This window comes from Scomber japonicus, chromosome 5 (genome assembly GCF_027409825.1).
Source record: "Scomber japonicus isolate fScoJap1 chromosome 5, fScoJap1.pri, whole genome shotgun sequence".
NCBI lineage: Eukaryota > Metazoa > Chordata > Actinopteri > Scombriformes > Scombridae > Scomber > Scomber japonicus.
This window is the reverse complement of record NC_070582.1, coordinates 23,667,569-23,689,988: the sequence shown is the minus strand read 5'-3', so window position 1 is coordinate 23,689,988 and position 22,420 is coordinate 23,667,569. Positions and strand designations below refer to the sequence as shown.

Below are 22,420 nucleotides of genomic sequence, written 5' to 3'. Positions count from 1 at the left end.
AACTTCCATGTGGGGTCTGTTCAGGCTGTGAGGAGAGCGAGAGCAGGAATTTGGTCTCACTCTCTGTTGGTTAGGCAGCTGGTTCTCTGGAGGTCCAGACTAGGCAACAGAGAGAGTGGGAGCAGAGAGAGAGGAAAATAAAAAGAAAGAACGAGGCAGACAGAGAATGGAGAGGCTGTGTAACAGGAGGCTTGTTTTGTTCCAAATCAGATTGCTTTATAGCGACGCAGGGGGTGAGTGGTTCCAGGCAGCAGACAATGGGCCAACAGGATCAATATTGACATTCTCCTTAGTGATAGCTGAGTTGGCTGGGTGAGGTCAGGGACTGGACCTTTATATTAGCCAGCCAGCATTAGTGGTCACGGCTGGGGGACACTTACTGTAACCTTGGCCTCTCAGCATAATGGAGGGTCTGAGCGCGCCCAGGAGAGGTCCCTCCCCTTTATGGGCCTTATTACGGTAAGAAAGCTCAGTCCTCAAGTGGCCCGATTCAAACACAGATCATTACTTTGTCAAAACAGCTACCAGACCACGTTGGCACATGCGCGGGCCAGCTTGTGTGGCGAACAGCGTCTTGAAGTGCCAGTTGTTGAGCGCAGCAGCCATGGGAGATGAGGCGAGGAAAACACAAGAAAAAGTAAGCAGAGCACTTTTGGAGAAGTGACCGTTTATTAGTTCTTATTCCAACAGCACTTACAATTAGACAGATTCACTGGCAAGTCCCATATGTTAGGCAAACACACACACAAACACAGGGTACAATCTTCTCTCAGAGTTATGGCAAGTGGTGCTACCACAGAATAATAAAACACTCCAACAAATTCCATGTCGTTGCTTTGCTGAAACAACATCTCAATTGTTGTTTACCTAAAGTGGTCAATTAATCCAAGGCAAACTCATAAAAGAGGAAAGGATGTGGGTTGTCCAGGTAGTCTGATCCAACTGGCTGGGAGTCAGAGCTACAAGGGATACCACACTATACCACTCCCCAGTGTGGCAGAGGAAGAGCAGTGTAGGAGAAGGAAGAGGAGAAGGAGAAGAAAGGGGAACAATGGAGGAGATAGACGACAAAGAAAGCAAAGGAAACTCCTGAGGAAACAAGAGGGATAAAGAGAAGAGGAGGTGCAGGGATAGTGGGCCCAAAAAGGAGGAGTGAAAGGAGGAGGAGGAACAGGAACAGTAGGAGAGAGAAGAAGAGGAGGTCATCTGAGGTGATGGAGATTCTGTACGGTGGGCTGGTTTCATGAAACATGGAGCCAGGCCACTCTCCTCCTCCTGCGATTCTGTTCTGGCTCGGGTTACTGGACTGAAGCCTCGCTAACACACACACACACACACACACACTCTCTCTCTCTCTCTCTCTCTCTCTCACACACACACACACACACACACACACACACACACACACACACAAAACACATGTCTCTAGTCTCCCACACACATGCTCATTCTTCTTTACTACACACTCGCGAGTGTTTCTTACAGAAATAGAAGTGACATCACAACAGTTGCATTGTAAATCAATACATGTTGCTCCCAATGAAACACCCATGCACATATATAGATATATATATATGTATGCAAATAGAGTTCCTGGTCAGTGGGTTGTCTCAGAGTCCGAACCACTCGGTGACCCCTCCTCTCCTGGGGTCGAGTTTCTGCTTCTGCTTCTCGTCCTCCATGAACTTCTCCTGCACCTCCTCCATGGAACCCTCCGTTGGCTCACTGTCCTTTTCCGGGAAGATGTTAGGGAAGGTGAACGTCTGGCCTTGAGCCTGGGATGCAAAGATGAGAACAAAGAGGGAAAAAGAGCAGATAAACGTTTGTGTTCCTACATAATATAGGAGGAATTAAAGATTTTCTACTTAGCTCAACAAATCAACTGTTTTAGGCTAAAAACATGTCAAACTGCATTTTCCTTAACCCATTCGATTTTTCTTCTTTGCAGAGGCAAAAAGTGAGACACTGATTTGGAATTCAGGACACTGTTTCATCCTCTCTATTCCTCTTCCAGTTACACAAACGCTCTCTTTCTCTCTGGCATTCAATTTCTCCAACTCTCTCCCACATTTAATCTACCATCTCTCTCCATTTCTCTGGTCTTGATTTATTCAGAGGGAAAGGATGGTATCCATTATTTATTCCATACCAACCCATCTCTGGCCATGGCTAATGCATCACTGGCCCATCGTAGTCTGTGTCGGTAAAGTACAGTACACATACATGCATGCTTGCACGCCCACACACAAAAAACATAACAGGTCAGTGGGTGCAGGCATGCACACATATCCGTAGCCGATCCCTCTCAGCCTCTCCCATGGACACCTGGAAACTGGAATTCACTGTTATCAATTTCAACTGGAGCCAAATCATTGCAGTCCTTAAATCACTCAACTTTATATAAAGCCTGACTGTAACTTCTGATGATGAAACTGCACTTAGATGCGTCATTTTTATCACTCTGTGTTTGGATTTTGGGCAAACTGCTAATCCTCATAAATGTTCCCAAAGTGATTAATGATCACTAACTGTAGTTCACACCAAATAACAGCTCCCACTGACAAATAGTCAAATGTCATTATGTGACTCGTAAACGTCACAATTATTTTATATAGGGGTTTATCATCAATGGATTGCTTGCATGAACACAGTTGTCAATCAACTATTCAGTTTAAATATGTGAAATATTTTGTTTGGGGTCAGTGTGTAGGCGTAAAGGAATGGTCTGGCTCTGATGTGAATGTTACTTTGTCTGTCTCCAACCCCCAAAATACCAAGAGAAACATGCATATAATTACCACATAGCATGGTTTAATTCCCAAAGGGAGAGACAACATGAAGCTCACTCAGCCAAAGATGCAGAGTGGAGTTGGCTTTGTCTACGCCGAAATGTGCTTAACTGGGACAACTGGAAATCTCTGGTATTCTTACTGTTCGTTTACACTTGTGCATGTATGAAATGTGTGTGCTCAGGCACACATACATGTTTGAATGTGTTTTGACGGTAAGGTTCTGACCAGGTGAGAAAATAGAAACATTAATTTGAAACTACAACAACAAAAACACGGAACAGAATGAGATAAATAGTGACTGGCTGCTTTAGTGGACTTCAGCTGGTAATAACAGTGACTGGATACACACTGGTTAGAGCTTTCTTTCACATACTTCAAACATTACCAATAAGCATAGACACACACCCACCTTAACTTCACCGTCTGATCTAGGACAATAAGCAAATTTGGCTTTGGTAAGGTAGCTACTGATTAAAGCCTTCATTTAATCAGGTAGTCTCATTGAGATTAAGATCTCTTTTGCAAGAGAGGACAGTACAGAGTACAGAGGAAGTAAGAGATAAGACATACAACAAAATAAAGTCATGCCATCACAAAAACAACAACACACACACACACACACACACACACACACACACACACACACACACACACACACACACACAAAGTCATACATTTAAAGTTCAAATTATCCAATGGGAAGATTAATAGTTCATTCCTTTTATATGATATATTAAGTGCACAAGTCTCTCAGAGTAAATAAAAAACAATAAATTGTTAAAACTACAAAATCCTTATGCTGTAAATGGTTATTTTTTCCAAAATAAACCCTAATAAATCTGCCAAAAACAATGAGCCACTGTCTATTTTCTCTTTATTTGTTGGCAAGAAACCAGTCCACCTTCTTCCAGCATTTCTTAGTTACTGACTAATCCTAATTTGAAGTTTTCAGTAAAAAAACTAAACACCCTGGTGGGAGAGGCTGGCTGGGTTCTAGCCTACACAGATCCTGGGGTCATTGTATTAAGATATTAACAGCAACCCAATCTTTATGCATGTGAGCGGCAATCGAGTCCGACATGTCCAGTCTGACAATGCTGGCATGACCAGGCATCTAACTACAACCAACCATCCAAAACACAACTATTATGGAAATTACTATTTTGGGTATGATACTTTACACAGACTTGAATTCATGTTACTCTCTAAAACCTGGCCATTTGAGTCTAAACTCTCTGATACCAGCTTTGAGGAGCTGCTAGAGCAAAACATTCACAACCTTCAATCAAAACAAAAGCCACCCTGTTCTTGTGTTCCCGGCTTGCAGCAACGCCTGTATTGCAAACTACAGTAGGTTTTCTAGCTATTGCAGTAACACAGGAGGAGAGACAAAAGTGCAGATACTACTCAGGAGAAGAAGACTTAGTCAGGCACAGGCACAGAGCTGCCAAACACCAGAGAAGCACCTGGAAACCAATAGCCCTGCCAAGGCCATCTGTGTCTCTCTGCTTTCGCACACACTGCCATCGAGGAACGCAGAATCCAGAACACAAACACTAGACCAGGCCAAGGGAAGTTTGCTGCAGGAATAAGAGAGGCGTGGGGAGAAGAAGGAGAAGGAGGCAGCAGGCAGAGAGATGGGGGTAGAGGATGTGAGGAAGTGACTGGGGAAAGAGGAAAGAGTAGGGGTGACTGAGGAAGGGGTCTACCACAGAGCTATAAACACCAGACATGGCAAGGGGAAGAACAATGAAGCACTGAGCCAAACAAGACTTCACCCAACATGAACCAAACGCTGTCGAATGACAATACCCAGTTACACGGCGCAGCACTGGACATTTTAGGTCAGATTCATACAACTATGCTGATTCATTAATAAAACTGTGTGTATGCTCAAATACATAAACATGCATACACATTTTTTTTGTCAGATTTATAAAGCCGTGTGTATGCATGGTTCTTTTTTATAAATCTCAGTCATAAAGGAACTGGGCGCCTGTGCACGAGCCTCATTTCCACTCCCACAATTAGCCATTAATGAAAGAAGACACGCCTCGAACCAGCTGTGTTCATATCACCGCCTGCTGCATCAGTCTCTACACCTGTCAATAAAACAAACAGGGAAGAAGTGCCATTTCACTGATCGTGTTGCAAGGTTCTCAAACAGCACAACAGTTGTCATTACCCGTGATCATTACACACAGCTGTGCAGCTCTTTGTACTGTCCATATCATTTGTTTATTACATGGACCTGTAAACCATCTCAGAAATGTAATCAATGATTTGCTAGTTTGACAAGGTGTGTCACAGCTAAGGATAAAATAAAAATTAGAAAATTTTGACTCTCATGGAAATTAAAAGAATGAAAAAAGTGAATGATGGATCAACTTAAATTTGTAAATGGCTGTGAAATTGCTGTGTAACCACAAAAAAGGAGAGAAAAAAGATTCAGTCTGTCACCTCTCTCACCTTATATTTCACCTCCACCTCATCAGTTCACCCTTGTATCCCTTGAGAAACACATGTGTACGCCTGGTCTGAAGAATGCGTGAGGTGAGCACATTTCTCACCGCACATTCTGTGTTTATAAATACCAGTTTATGTGCGGGAAATGGTGTATGCATGGTTTTTGTGTGTACGCATCGTTTATGCATCTGGCCCGTTGTGTATACACAAGGCGAAGATTAATACTGGCCTCAGAAAGCACGATTCACAAAAACAACAAAGCCCTGAGATTGAAATCAACAAAGCGCTGAGACTCGTTAAACAAGTCTTATTGTTGGCAGCAGGCCGCACCCTGTGTGTGTGAGTGTGTGTGTGTCTCAAGCGTCTGCTGGACACATTTCCGCAGTGAGAGAAAGTGCTGGCAGAGAGCATTCATATTTTTGTTTGAAATATATACATCACACCAGAGCAGAGGCAAAGCCCGTGTCCCCTCAGTCTCCATGTGCTCCAAGCCAAAACGATCTTTCCTGTGTGTCTGTCTGCCTCTCTCTACTTGTGTATTTGTGTGAGAGAGAGAGAGAGAGGGAGTGTGTGTATGAGTGCATAATGAGTGATTTATGGAGAAGGCCAAGGCCTGGCCAAAAAGGACAAAAGTGGAGAGAGACAGTCAGGCATTATGCGCCTCCAAGAGTTTCTTTCTGTTACCTACTATTGCTTCCTAGACGACATACTGAAGGATTTTCCCTCACTCTGCCATCATCTTCGCCATGCTCTCAATTGGATCAAGCTGCCATCCAGGAATACTGGGACAAGGCCCCACACTGCTAGAGATGTAAACATATTCCTCTTACGCACATGAACAACCCATTACACCCCCAGTTTCCCTCTCAAAGGGAAAAGGAGAAGACTCGTGGTAGTGGTGGTGATGATGATGGGGGGAGGTTAAGAAGGGAAGGCAAATGTTGTCATTGACTCATTACCAACTCGTCTCACTTTCCCCATTTGTGTGCATGTTTCCCTATTAAGCTCTAATTCAACGTCTTGTTCTGTTCCAGGAAGTGTGCATTTAGCTTGTCGGTCTGCCTTGTGTCCCATTCGGGGACGAATGTCAGATTTTCAACCAGTTGATTGGGGACAGCTGTCAAATTAGGGACAATTAGGGACAACAATTGGTGTCCTCATACTGTTTTCACCTCAGCAGTTACATTAAGCAGAAACTGGTTTGTATCTTTATTGGCATGTATAGTTAAGGTAAGCCTCCAGTGAACAAATATACTTCAGAGCAATGTCCTCAAAGCGAACCTGGGTTTGTGTATGTGTGTGTATACTCATGTGAGTACAACAGAGTCCAAGTCAAACCCCGAAGTAATGCTGTTTGCAACCCCAGAGGAAAAGAGAGAAGACCAGGCAGGCAATGGAAAGATACACACAAAGGACAACTGTATTCTATCTGATTGACCTTTGCTTCTGATCTGTGACAAACCGAGCAGTTGTTACTCAAAAACAGCCGTAGGAAAAAAAAGGTCCCGATGTGTGTTTGTGTGTAATAATTTCCCCTTAAGAAAAAAAAAGGGGGCGGGGGGGAAGAACGTTGAAAGAATGGACAAATGTGTGTCCGGCAACCTTGGAATGCATGTGAAATCAATACAGGATGAATGTCAAGGGGGTGACTCTTCTATTATTCATAAGCTTAGATTTAAGTATGAAATATGAAAGCCAGAGTTGTTCTAACTTGTGTGTTAAAATGTCTTTGATGAAAACAGGAAGGTGCCGGTGCACGGTTCTTTTCAGACCTGGTGCTGAATAGAACATTATGGCAGTGACCAGCTGAGGACACAAAAGGCTGATTCAACCTGCTACTTAGAGAGTTAAAACATACGGGACATGACTGGACCAAACTGGACCGGCACCAGCTGCAGGACCAGACATTGCCATGTGACAGATGAGATACACATCAGCATCGCAATGCCTCAGGATGGGCTGCACAGTAAGCACAGAGTAAGAATTACACTACAAATCTGAAGAGAGAGAGAGAGAGAAAAAAAAGAGGCTTTCAAAGATGATTACTCAATCCCATTGTAGTAAGTTTGACTTCATTTTCCAATATCCTCAATCCACAGAATAGTCTTCATGGTATCACGTTTTATGTCCTCTGGAATGAAAAAAGTTTGGAGCAACATTTTATTACTTTGAAAACTACTTGAGGTCAAATGGCCACTTCCATTCAGATAATCTAGACGACTTAAAATTGAATCCATCAGAAAATACATTCTAACCGCGCTTTTACGACCTGAGATCAGCCTTTATTTTGTGCTCTCTCTACACCTCGAACTACTAGAGTTATTGTGGAGCTAAATAAGATGTGACTGAGAGGTGGGGGGGGGGGGGGGCAAGTAAACGGACTTCTTGGATGACCACACTTGACCGAATTAAAGAGAGCAGCTCTCAATGTGGTCACAGAGCCTGAAAGGGCTTTAAGTGGTTTGAAAATGTGAAACTAAACCATTCACACCGGCCCTGAGAGACTGTCAGATCAGTTTTTTGGAGGAGGGACGATCTAGTAGGCATCAGGTGATGGAGCCATTCACTGAGCAGTCAATAAAAATCAACCAGACATTGGTGGTTGCCATTAGAGTACAGCCAAATCTGGACCGCACACTGAAACGGAGAGGTGTTGACGACGCGGTGAGAAATCTCATGAGGCTGTGGCTCATGTGGCTGCGGTGGCAGTGTGGTGGTGTGGTGGGGTAAACCGTAGCAAAGCACAGAGACATCTTGAGTACTGATGGTGTGTGTGAGGGAGCAAGACAGAGAGAGAGAGAGACAGAGAGGTGTTCAAATTGTGGTAGAATCCAATTTGACCGCACCGTAGGAGAGCCTGGCAGACTTCAGGGGGAGAGACCACAGTGGCAAGGTTACCAGGATTACAGCTGAGGGTGACCCCCTGCTCTGTGTGAGCCTTATTTGTCTTGGGAAATGTTGACTGAGCATGCATCATGGTCATTTTCAGCATCTCATATGGTTATCTGCACTGACACCTGAAGCCGTGAGTTGCCAGCAGACAGTCACTAATTTCCTATTGTTGCACAGTGACGACCACTTGAGCAGTTGGTGGGGTTAAGTGCCTCACTCATGAGCAGCTCATCTAGAGGGAGAGGATTTCCCCCTCTCTTTCCAAACAGGCTGTAGCAGCTCTGTTGTAGATTTGTAGTCCTTTGTAGAGGTGTGATCACACCTTTGTGAGTCTTTTTTTTTTTTGGTCCCAGCCACAGATGAAAAGTCCATTTTGTTGCATTTTTCTTTTCAGTTCATTTAAGTTCACACTGCCCAATTACAAGTGAACCGGGGCTTGTGAACCAAAGTCAGATGGACTCACAAGTAGCTTGTTTATTGGACAGAGTTTTGGCAACCTGTCATTCTGCAAGATTACAGATTTTGGCAGCCAAGAAGCGGAGCGAATAAAAACAAATCTGATTCCAGTTCCTTTAGGTTTCATTGAGTTTTGTGGTCTTCTCTTTGGTTTTTGCCATAATTTAGCATCTCTGCTCTTCATACCAGATAAGAAGGAAATAGCTAATAGCCAATGGACATACTCATGAAATTTTTTTCTTTTTTTTTTTTTTTTTGTAATTAGTTCATGTTGCAGTCCCTGTTCTTACAAACTGTAACAAACTGTTCTCACCTGGTTCAGCCAGCAGAAGAACAGTAAAAGTAAGAAGTGTGTTTTCACATTTGATCCAGATTTTCCCTGACCCTGGAGTTTTCCCAAGTGTTCAGCATATTTGATGAAGTGTAAAAGTTGCTATCGACTCGATGTGGTCACGCATTCAACTCAAAACGGCTGTCTTAAGTTTGTCTCCTGCGAATCCCTTTAAGTCCATGCAAAATGCCAAAAGCAACCTACTTGAAGTTCTCATGTTTGCAAACTTAGCATGTTCACATGAAACTGAGCAATAACTCAATACAGTAGTTTATTGACTTTCTCTGGACTTGTAATACGATGCTATGATCGTATTGTGTGTTAAGATGTTCTACAAATTTCAAACATTAAATGCAAACAGTATGTACAAAAAATACAAAATCAGTAACTGAAATGAATGTTTCAGACATTGAGGAGGAGCTTCGTCTCGGGTTTGAAAATATTTCTCTGAAAATATCCTAAAAAGCTGCAATTCAACTGAACCAGCCCAAATATGCTTAGTATAAAATATTTCAACTTTTTAATTATTCCACACACATACACATACACACACTTGAGGCCACTGCAACCATAAGAAAAGGCCCCACTCATACTACTGACCTCTAGTCTATAGTTTGTTACCCTATTATTGCATTATTTAGCAGTGCTTTTTTATCTGCAACCACAGAGAAGAAATCGTTGAGGCGAAGAGGGAGAGGCAGGAAAGAATATGTAAGAGGGCAGGAGAAGAGAGGAGATGTAGCCTGATGATTGTAAACAGCTCCGGCTGCCAGGCCCCTGGGTGGGCCACACATTCACTCTCACTTTATCTCATTGACACACAAACCCACGCACACACGTAATACTCTGCCCTGTTGTGCCTCCGTCCAGACCTCCTGGTGCAATCCATTCCAGGAACAGCAGAGTGAGAGACAGCGATGGAGATAGAGTGAGGAAGAGGGAGGGCAACGGTGTGAATAAAGTAATAAAGTAAATACCAAAAGATAGATAAAGCTGGACAGTTGTTCTCTTAGAAAAAGACAGTGAAGTGAGAACAATTCAGTGGAAAGAGAATGCAATGAAGACAATTTAAACTGCATTTAATCTTTGTTCAGTATTCAAAATTGGAGTTAAACACTAAACAAGTCAAACTCTTGAGATGCAATGAAAGCCTGATGGGCAGTTTGCAAAATAACAGCTGAGCACAAGAGAAATAGTAAAGTGAAATCATCTCTCTCTGTAAAAGGCAGATAAGTGGCAGTGAGAGTAGACCACTAACCAATAGCATCCTGCTGTGGGTTCGTTCAGGGTCATGACCCCGGCCCTCCCTTCAATTACAATGACATTTCCTCCACAGCCCAGCAACAGCCAAATAACTTGGTCAGCTTTGGATAGCAGCAGTGTACGTTTGTTTGTGTTTCCATGTCATTCATACTAATGGCCATAACAATCATGACCTACAGTCTACATGACAGAGACAGACAACAATACGGACAATGTTTGGTGTACATACATGTGGAAAAATAACCAGTTGCCATGTGATTCACAATTTAATATCAAGCATAAAACTCACATTGAGAGGTTTACTCCTACACCAGCTGCTGGCTAAATGACCGGCTACAAACCTCTGTCTGGATGCTACTTTTACATACTGCGGTACAGTCTGATTTTGTTGAGTATAAGGTGGAAACACAACTGTAGACTGAACATGATGAACACAGTCTTAACCCATGTGAGCCATTCTGCTAATCCATCTGTTTTTAGTTTAGCCACATTTAATTAACTAACCCTGACCCATGATATGCACTTTAACAAAACCACATCTGTATCCTCAGTAATGACACAAGCTTTCAAGCTTTACTCTGTGCTCAATGCAGAAGTTAATATGATGAATATATTCTGATAATGTCACCGTCATTTTATAATTAGGGTCAACATACAGTGCAAACCATTTTTCACACCTGTAGTTCGTTTGCTTTGGTCCGAATCAGTGGATGAGCTGCTTCTTTGTGGCATTTTCCCTTTGGTTCAGTTTGGTTTCACACAGCAAAATTTCAGGCAAACCAAAATGTATCAAAAAAAGCCATGTGGGAACTGTCACTCCGTTCATTGGTCAGAAATCTTGTGGGGATGGCGGGCAGAGAAAGCAGAGTTTGTTTTTCAGAAACAGCAGATAGGCTACTACAACATTTATACAGGACTTGATTTTCCTTCTCACCTTTCTAAAACAGAAAATAAAACTAATGAATGAACTGTAGCACTTGTTCCACACAGGAGGGTGGATTAGTAAAATGGTATTTCAACATATTTTCCGTCAGCAATTAAGTGTACTACTGTAATTATTGGAATAAACAGTGTCTCTCTCTCTCTCTCTTTCCTCATGGTGCTGAATGACGCACATCAGCAGCTACTTTTCAACTGTTTCTTATTCTTCATATTTCTATTAATAAGAATAATGGTGTATCTGCTATTTATTAACACAAAAACTAGAAACCCTAACCCTCTTCTTTTTTTTTCATTTTGGTGCCCACCCTGGTTTAATCCAAAAAATACTTGATACTTCCTGCAGATGGGTCAGATCAGATCTAGATTAGATCATAGTCATACCACAAACAAACCATACCAGAGTTCATTTATAAGTGAACGCAGACCACCTCCTCAACAAGGTCTCGGTCTGGTTGTTTTGGTCTTCACTCGAGTGTGATTGCGGTATTCATACCTGCCCAAACGAACTACACCAAGGGGAAAAATGAACAAGAGTTCCATTTAACCAAACTAAACAAGACAAGAGTGAATGCACCCTAAGAGTGGACTCTAATCACACATACCCATGCTACATCTAACTTTGTCATTTTAAATCTGACTTCTTTATATTTCTTTTTAGGGTGACTTTGTAACATCTGTCCAGGGACTACAGGTGAAAAATAACCTCTTTGCTAACTCGCATTAACAGCAATGTTTGTTCGTGTGCAGTTTCCCTGTTAAATAAACCAGTAAATAAATAAATAAATATAAATACAGCTCCTACTAGTCATCCTGGTAAGCTGATGTCAGAATTTCTGTTTTACGTTAAAGTAGGGACCCGGGCAGATTCTGCAGCTGTTATTTTCTGACTGCGACTGAGTGGTCTTTTCATTTTTTCCATCCATCCAAAAGGACACACTTTGGGATTTTATGAAGTAAAGGGAAAAGGAACACTGGACAAAAAGCACACATTCAAGCCATGTCATGCAAAAGGAAATACATCCAACAAGTGACATCACATTACCACCTTGACTAGGAGGGAAAACACAATTTTTTCTCTCTTGATGAATATTAACCATGTTTAAAATATGACTTGATAACACATGTGACGTCAACCTAACAGTTGGCACGCTGGTTATGCTGGATTTGTATCAGGGCAAATACTAACTTCATTAACTATCAGCCTGATGTGACCAATCCACATTAAATGCTATTTCATTGTCACTTTCATTTATGAAGAGCTGTAACAATACAATGTTAAAAACTTCCTAAAACAATGCTAGTGAAATGTGCACATCCCTAAATAGATGTTCCTGCTTGAAATAAGAAGTGATATGTAGTCACAGTGAGGCATCATTTCGATATTTCAAAAGAAAGAAAAGTGCTATATTAGATCAGTAAAGCCAGTAATAGAAAGCGATATTGAGCACATGCTTTAATCCCTGGAATGGAGTGCAAGTAAAATCATCTGACTTTTTATGACAAATAGTAACAAAAATGCTACTATGAATGAGGTCATACAGTAAGAAAAAAAATATCATGTGAAAGTGTAAAGTATCTACAAGTCCCCAGTCTCAGTGTACATGCTTGGCGGGACAAAGAGCAGGAGCAGGAGTCGGGCAGGTGGGCCCACACCAGCTCTGGTGTCAACTGAAAATACTTCAAGATCTATCACAGGGACCTTCTGACGTACTGGCACAGGACGTCCAGTGATACATACGCACATACTTCTGCCCAGAGACAAACAGAGGGTGTGAGTGAAAAAGCGTGTGTGTGAGTGTGAGCGTGCACGTGGTGGTTTTCATGTCTGGGCATGTCTGCTCCCAGCCTGCTACTGGAGACATTAGACCCTGGTAACAGAGCTCTCAGGAAAAGATCATCACCATCTAAATACACACTCAGCCGCCCACAAAGACGTTTACATCCATCTGCTCTTGAACTGGACACTCAGAGGGATAACAACAACAGCAGTTACAGCATCAGACAAGAATAACACAACCAAATATTTCCATATTAGATATTATGAACAACAAACTGTGAATTCTGTCACCTTCCATCTTGGGGGGCCCCCCTCAGCCTCCGTACCTTAAAGCCCGGTCACACCTAAACCTCGGCTATTTCAATCATCCACCCCCATTACACACGCATACACACACATAAACAGCTGTTCACTATCATTATCCCCTCCATCTATGTCATTCAACCCACCCACCCCCTAACCCCCAACCCCCACGATGTACCCCATTTCTCCCTCGCAAACGCATGTAAACAACCCTCACATGCCCTCACCCCTCCCCCCCAATTTCAAGCATCCCCTCCTCCTCCTATCCCACCCCCCACTCTCCAGCCCCAGACCCAACTATCTAGGCTACCAAACACACACACACACACACACACACACACACACACACACACTTAGACCATGGCACAAAAACACACACTCACCCCTACATGCACATGCAACATAAACATCCAGGCAATGCTCCTGCCCCCTCCCCAACTCTGAGGAATGCGGGGACCAGCTGGTGGAGAAAATAAAAAACGAAGAAGCATACCAAAACAGGAAATGCATCAGCAGGGGCCTATCAGAGGGCTTTATCAGGCTAGTGGCAGCCCCGCTGAGAACCTGGGTGGCGCCACATGCTGATTGGCTGATCAAAGTTGCAGCTGTGTCATTACAGGTCAAGAGGTCAGGGGTAATCAAGAAAGGGTAGAAGCATGCACGCTCGTGCATGTGTGTGTGCTTGTGTGTTGCCATGGCTATCTAAATAAGAGGGAACCTGGAGGAAATGTGGGAGGAAATGAGGGAGAGGAGAGAAGATGCTGTGGAGAGAGATAAAGTGAGGATCAATCGAAAAAATGACAAAGGAGATTTGCAGAAAGGGAGAGAGAACGGAAGTATGAATACAGAGAATCTCAATGCTCCATAACTCAGTTATATTTCTATTCAGTTGTTTTTACATTAAGTTATATTTTTGTATTGTTCTGCTTTTGAGACATTTGTCCTGCTGACCTTTATTTTGTTTTTTATGAGGAAAATCATCTCAGTCATGTTGTTAAAGCTTGCTGAAGTGAACTCATCTGAACTGATCCAGGAAAAGTTATGTCAAATGGGTGAGAAAGAAACAACAGCAAGTCTCAACTGAAGTCATTCAAAAAAAAGGTTTGCGTGTGAGATTCTAAACCGGATGGTTAAGACCTTGCTATGTTCTCTATAATTCATGTTCTCTCTCCACTGAGCTCTTATGAAACCTACACGTACACACACACACACACACACACGCATGATTTTACTTAAGAGTGAATTTTCCAAATCAGGAGACACATAGAGAAATGGGGGAAGGTGGGGGGGGGGGTTGATTGCCAGGAAAAGTTTCTCCTTTTATTAGGCATGACCACCAGCATGCGTACATGTGCACACACACATAATGTGTGTACATATAGTAATTAGTGAATCAGCCCATTCCTTCCTTCCATAGATTTATATGCCTATAATACTGACAGATAAGATATACTGACATCTCCATAATTCACAAACCAAACCAAACTTGGTTACAATCTCACTACATATTCTGTTGTTACACATTTTCTCTCAAGAATTGGAATATTATATATTGAATTATTGCCTCTGTAATAACAATGATAGTTCAGTGGACATAGTGATGCACTGAATAAGAGTCCTGTTAAAAATACTGGCTAAATTTACGCAGACTTCATTGTGTTGTGTTCTGTGATGATATTCAAGGAGATTGTACAAATGTGTGCATTCACTGTAGAACAGTGCAACTATGACAAACATTGCTTGTGATGTACAGTATGTGTTTTTGATCATGATGATCTTTCTATTCTATCTCTTAATTTCAGACAACAGAATATGACCCTTATTAAGTAAGAGCACAACATTTTTGTGAGAAGTGTTTTTTCTGTTCCTTAACATCATCAGCATGGTTTTATTGATTCTGACTCATTGTATTCAGATTTTTATGGTGCTTCAAAGAATCTTGATTAAGTTTAGTTAGCATTAAGGTTTAGTTCAAGATGATAATTATATGAGAGGTACAAACAAGGTCCATTTGTACTTCATAATTATTTTTAACTAATTACTATAACAACAATAACATACATGGACCCCACTGAAACAAAAGTAGTTTCAAGTTTCAGCAACTTGTGTTGTTCACATCTCCATAGATTCTGCATGGTGTGATTCTATTGTACTCTAAGATTTATGGTATAAGAAGCTCAGCTATATTGGACTCTGGGCTACTGAAGAGCAGCCTGACATACAACAGGAATATTATAATGTAAGAACTAAATTACACAGAGATTCAACAAAAAATGGAAATTTGAAAATGATGAATCACTGCCTAATGTGAAAGAGAAAAATAGGACACAGAGGGGAAGAGAGCACTGGGGGGAAAGTGGCAGAAGTTAAAAATGTTAATTGGTGTGATAAGCAAGGGTGAGGCAGCACAGGGAAAGGGAAGGAAGCAGAGCAGCAGGCAGACAGACAGACAAGGCTGTGTGAGGAAAGCCTGTGTTTGCGTGACAAGGTGAAAAGAAGGAAGAGGGAGGGAAGGAGAGCATGATCCAAATAGTTGAAAATAATAAAATTCCACACAGATAAGCAAGATTTCCCCCTCAGCCCGACAGCCTGATTCAGCACCTCCAGCTGGAGAGAGCCGCGGCTTTGCTCAGACCAGAGAACAGTAAGTGTGGGGGGCGGGGGGGGGGTTGCAGCCCCCCCATCCTGTACCTCTCTCTGCCACCATCCCAGTCCAGCCAGATACACATTCACAGTTACACATACACACAGCTCTAGAGGGTCTATTGTTAAGCAACAAGGAGTCAATATAGGAGATGAAGTGAGAGAAGCTGTACAGCAAAACGTTGCCATCTAGTGTCAGTCAAATGGAGAGGAGACCTAGACTTGGCCACAGTTTCACTCTCATAACCACTCTCAATACAGCTGTTTCTTTCTCTCTCCCCCCTTTTCAGCTGTGTCATCTCTCTCACTCTCTCTCTCTCTCCCTCTCCCTCTCTCTCTCTCTCCCTCTCTCCCTGTCTCTCTCTCTCTCTCTCTCTCTCTCCCTCTCTCTCCCTCTCTCTCCCCCTCTCTCTCCCCCTCTCTCTCCCCCTCTCTCTCTCCCTCTCTCTCCCTCTCTCTCCCTCTCAAGCAGGGGTGGAGAAAACGACAGAAAGAAACACGGGAAATGAGCAATTTGAATGAAGCTACCACTTATTCTACAACTGTTGGTCCAACCCCATATCTTGTTTTGTTCTGTGGTTGTTGGGTTGGGACATTGCTCCGGGGCACCGAGCAATCTGACTGGTGCATCTGGTTTGCTGTGTTGCTGTCAGTGACCAGGGCCCCAGAGAGAAACCTTGACACCTTATTCGCTACTCTCAAGAAAACTTAACCACCAGGCACACAAACCATAATAGAGAGCTATTAGTGGCTAAACAAGCTGTTTGTGTGTGTGCAAGACAGAGCTCTGCTTTTCATATTTGCAAATGTCCCAACAAGATTAGAAAATGTAAAAAACATGACTTCCAGGAAAAAGAAAATACTTCAAATGATACTAACTTTGGTTAATATTTTAATGTTACGGACATTTAACTAAATCAAAAGCATTTATAATACGTTACATGGTTCTAGGCTGTCCTCAGATGTGAAGAACTAGATCGTGACCACTATAAAAACAGTGACATCATCGGTGTATGTGTAAACAAAACTAGCTGCTCACTTCATGACAACTAATGCCCAGCATCGTGACAACACCTTGGACCATCTGCGCGCCTGCTCTCCCTTCTGCTTCTCATTTTTTACTCATCATCTACTTTCACTGCTTTCGTAGACTTTACTCTGACTGTATGAAGTGAGCTTTTGTCTACAGATAAACTCTGTTGAATGGAGCTTGTGTGGGATTTGTGCAACCACACCCTAAAGGACGGACTTACAACGATGCTTCCAGACTCCAAGTGAGCCCAGATGATTGTTGATGCACATGGACGGCTAATCTCAGTGTGCTTTCATTCGGTGTATACCAGCTGTCAAGCAACGGTTAACTAGAGTGCATTTTTATGCTAAATGGTAGCAAACATCCCACAGGTGCCTGGACGTGCCATGCTCTGCCCAACACATGAAGAACACAAACTGATGTTCCTCCCATCTTGACCTCTGAAAACAACTCGAGGAAAATGTCTGAGATTCCTTTCTTTACGCAGATACAGTCACGCTGCTTCAAGAGCATGATGGAGAGCTTTCACTTGACAATCAACTAGCTGGGATCAGCTAATGCTGTTTTCCCTGGTCAGATGGAAATTAAACAAAATGGTGCGTATTGATTTTTATCATATTTTAAAAATGTTCGAAACCTTTTTTCCTTTTCAATCAAAACCTTTACTACAATGAACCACAACCACACAACTGCAAATGACACATAAAACTGTTTTTCATATTCCTGTAAGCGATAAAATGCAAATTGCATGTTGCCAGACAGATGATCTGACCAGCTGTATTGATTGGAAATCGTTATTTGACGGCATGCTTTTGACATCTGTAGCAGTGTGACACTAAACTGGATCATTCAGAAATGCTGAGACTGATTTGATATCCCATTCATATATTCACAGCGTCACCATCCAGGAGCTTTCAACGTGCACTCTGAGCACTCAGCCCACTGAAGTGCTGCAGCTGGCACCAGCCAGCAAAGCTCGCTTGCAAACTAGCTGCCACTCCAAAAGAGAGAAAATAACTCCTCCTCAGACCAAAACTCACCACAGCCTTTTCATTTACATGCCAGGCAGAGAGTACTTTATCGTAAATGTTTGACTGGCAATAATGTAACCGAACAATGACTGAAAACATTCAAAAATGACTATAATTTCTAAAGTGGAGGGCTTTCTCTTTTATGAAAAACACCATATTGGGTTTACGAAGGTTTTAAATGGAAACAAGGTTTAACTGGAAATGGTGGCATGGTGCACTTAAGCAGTGAGATGGGCCAAGAGAATTTAATGAGGGTAAACCACGGGGTCTGACATGCATTATGAACACGGTCGGCTGCAAAAAGCCTTCCTCTCTACCAGTCACATTCTGATTTTGCATAAGGTCAGGTTAAAATAGGATTTGACACAAAAATGCTACAGGTTTTCCTACCAGTAAGTGACTTGCTTACAATATGAAATAGAGAATATTTTTAAGAAACTGGTCAAAATAGTGATTACACAAAGGTACAACTAACCAGACAAGAAATCTAATTACACCTACTGTAAATGAAGTAATGTCTACAACAGAGGTCAAAAAGTGCAATGCCAAATGGGATTTTCCAACATCAGCCCTTTACAGCATCAAATAGATGGAAGAGTATGAGTTGACTGCGAAAATCGGAAACAAGTGTTACCCTGAGCGTAGTGGCCGTAGCGGCTTAGCGGTGCATGAAAGCAGTCTGACTCTAAACACACCAGCCCCATTGAAGTGCAGCCAGACCTAAAAGCAGTCTGATAGACTCAAGATTTTTCATTTTGTACTGCTGTTTTTGTCACCCCACCACCAGCACCACCACCCTGTCTACTAACACACACACACACACACACAGCCTCTCCCACCTCCCTCTGATCACTTTGCCCCGTCTCTGGACCTCCCTGCTCTGGCATGACTCCATCATGCCCTTATTCACCTCCCCTGCTCACCCCTCGCAGCCCCTCACACGCACATACACACTTTCCCACACACAGTGCACATTTCACACATGCAGACACTATCTCTTCCCCCAATACTGGGGTCCCCCCCCCCTCCCCCAAGCCTGAGGAAAATGGCCGTCACGGAACCCCGCTAACAGGAGGCCTCCCCTCAACCACAAACCAAGAGTAAGGAATGAGAAAGAGAGAGAGAGAGAGAGAGACAGAGAGAGCGAGAGAGAGAGAGCGAGAGCGAGAGAGAGAGAGCGAGAGAGAGAGAGAGAGAGCGAGAGAGAGACAGAGAGAGCGAGAGAGAGCGAAAGAGAGAGAGAGAGAGCGAGACAGAGAGAGAGAGAGAGAGAGAGAGAGAGAGAGAGAGAGAGAGAGAGAGAGAGAGAGAGAGAGAGAGAGAGAGAGAGCGAGCGCATATTACTGCTGCAATATATCTGATAGAGGGGGCAGGGGGAGAGAGGAGGTAGAGGGAAGGATGAGGGTAGAATGGGGGGACCGCGGTGTGAGTATCGACCCACAGAACACTCTCCCACATGTGGAGTCAATTAGGAACAATCTTGTTTTCTACCAACCGCTGCAAAAGAAAGGAGGGTTTTCTGGGGCTCTGTGTGTGAGTGTGCGAGTGTGTGTCTTTCTCTGTGTGTGTGTATGTTCGTACACAAGAGAGAGTGAGGTAGGAAAGGGAGTGAGAGAGCATGTTTTTCCGAAAACCTGCCAGAGAAATAGGCCGGATATTCAGTTTTATATCCAGCCATTTTAAGCACAAAGGAGCCTGCATCTCAGCATTTCTGCCTGCTGTTCAACGTCAAATGAGCAACTTCAGAAAACCACAACGTGATTGCGACTACAGAGCGAATGACACTGAAGGAAAAACATCAATCCTCCGGGACTCAGCATGCATGAATGATGCACACACGTCACAGATGCGCATGTGTGCATCCTCACACCTATCATCGTTGTGTGCATTTGGTGAGACAGAGCATCACTTCTGACTCCGCTGGGAATTCCAGACGCACACAAAATCACAGGCCACTTCCTTGGTGTCAGACAAGAGGAAGCCTCCCCTTTAAAAGATTCATGGCTGCTTCAATTATGTATCCTCTTTCAAATTGTTGTGTTTAGACAATTTTCATTATTCATCCGTTTCAAGATTGATGGCTCCCAGTCCAGTGGGCGGCGCGGCGTAAACAAGCGTCTACACCGCTGTTGAATTATCTGGGCAAGATCAAAACGGCTGGCGCAAAACAAAGGCCCCTTGCTTTTCACGTCTGCATCAAAGGCGCATTAAAACAGTGACTTTTTTGACATTTTGGGGGGAGGTTTGTTTGATTTCAAAGACTAACAGACTTCAAACATTGGTGAGACGCGCAGGGAATGAGCCTTCCTGACCCAAAGCTCACCTCAAACACAGGTGTGAATGCACCAGCCGTGACGTAATGAGGAAGTCTAGGCTGACACGCCACCATTGGGGAGTGCCACACAGACATATGATTGCTCACATTCCACCTATGGCACAACACCCATGCAAAGAAAGGAGAGCTACAGCAAGATGATAACCATATCTCAATATTTCCAGTAATAAATCAGGCATTTAACCAAAAATGACCTTTCACCCTCAGGCCTTACTGGAACTCAGACTGCTGCTTTCTCAAGAGGGTAGTCAGAGTGTGTGAATCACATAGAAGAAATGCTAGGTAGGGCTGTGTCACATGTGTGTCAACATATATGTGTGTGTGACTGAGGCTTTCTCATGAGAATATGGAATAATATTTGTAATGGCAGGTAAAGGAACAGGGCATTTTAAAACACTTGTGCACACTTGTGTTCATTTTTGTTGTGTTTGTTCATACCTGTATGTGTCCGTGTGTGTGTGTCTGTGTGTGAGAAAGAGAGTAAGTAAGAGCTCACCTTCAAAGGACGCCTGCCCCTTAGGGCTCTATGGGGGAACATCAACTAACCCAGTGAGTCCCCCCTTCAAACATAGCCGACGACACAAAAGCTGAAGGCTCAAGGCCCCCAAAATGCCCTGTCCTCCTGAATGTTGTGTTTAATAATGCAGCCACACAACAACAACATTTTTTTTTAAAAACACACTCACAAGTGGGCTGGATGTTAGTGAGAGAGAGAAAGTTATTGTGGAGAGGTCTCCACCTCCCACTGTGTACTGGACAGGAGTCAATGAGCTAATGCTATTCAAACAACACACTAACCAGAAAAGACTGGTAGTAGAAGGATGACTGTGTGTGTGTGCGTGTGTGTCCTCTCACCAGCTGAACGTAGGCTACTTTGTAGTCTGGCTGCTTAATCCTCTGATTCAGGTGATTCCTCTTCTTGTTGGATCCTGAGAAACAGTGAAACAGATATTGCATTTGTCTGCAAACAGGAATGACAGTAGAAGAGAAAATTTGAAAGTGCAAATTGTGAGAGTGAAAAAGCAGACAGTCGGACTCAGTGATGTTGATGATGATGACATTTATGAATTTATGAATGTGATGAGAGTAAGGCTGGGCAATATGACAATATACTGAAGACAATGGAAATTTCTCAACTGGCGAACAGTTTGCTGTACTGTTTCTAATAATGTAGCTCACTCTTAAAAATAGCTGTACTGGGGCTTTCTGAGCGATGTTGCAAATCGGTGAGCGGGACTTTAAGTGTGTTTGCATGAATGTAATGAAGCACATCGACAGGGATTTGATTCATTGGAGACAAACACAAACATTCCCCTTTCCTTTATTTTTTATATCTATAACCAGTTAAAATTATCTGTATATTGTTATTGTGATATATAAAATTCCATCCGCTGTTAAGATTTTATCAATATTATCCACCTCTAGGTGACTGTCAGCAAAATTACCAAAGCACATCCTGACATCTACCCACACAGCCATTATCCCATTATGTTTCATTCCTATCTGAACAACAGATACATTACCATAAATATTTGTTCATTTCCCTGTAGAACAGTGGAGTCTTAATTGTGTGTACGTGTGGTGAAGCTGAGCCTGATCTTGTTGACTATGGAAGGCAGGTTAACCTCTTCCCCAGCTGGAGATGATGATGACATCATCCTCTCTCTTGTCAGACCTCGCCAAGTCTGGAAGACAGGGGACTCTGGGAGCTGCTGTGTGTGTGTGTGTGTGTGTGTGTGTGTGTGTGTGAGAGAGAGAGAGAGTGAGAGAGAGAGAGTGAGAGTGAGAGTGAGAGAGAGAGAGAGAGAGAGTGTGTGAAGGTGCGATTGTGTGAGGGCAAGCTAGGAACTTGGCTCCACATAAATCAAAAGGTACATTTACCTAAATGAGTGGCACCTCACACTGGTTAGTAATGCTAAGACAAAAACTCTGCTATCAATGATGGATAATGACCAAGGCATCAAACGCTTCGTCTCTGCTTACTCTAATCTCAATGAGACCCTGGTGGTCAAGTCAACAGGCCCTCTGAGTAACTGCCATTGCCATGGGAACGGTTTATGACATGAAAAACAAGGGAAACATTCCGCTGTAATGAGTCATTTGTGTGTATATGTGTATGCGTGTGTGTCTGTGTGTGTGTACGCATGTCTATGTGT

The 22,420-nt window shown here is 43.0% G+C and overlaps 1 protein-coding gene across 1 annotated transcript in view; it reads right to left on the bottom strand.

Moving 5' to 3' along the window:
* Window positions 1–650: 650 nt before the first annotated feature.
* mrpl23 (mitochondrial ribosomal protein L23) overlaps window positions 651–22,420 on the bottom strand; it is a 38,549-nt gene continuing 16,779 nt past the window's right edge. Inside the window, exons 4-5 of the mRNA XM_053319545.1 lie at window positions 21,120–21,193; window positions 651–1,775 (exon numbers count right to left, since the gene is read on the bottom strand). Of these exons, the coding sequence (XP_053175520.1) occupies window positions 1,611–1,775; window positions 21,120–21,193 (239 nt within the window). The 3' untranslated portion in view covers window positions 651–1,610. The remainder of the gene's footprint in view (window positions 1,776–21,119; window positions 21,194–22,420) is intronic.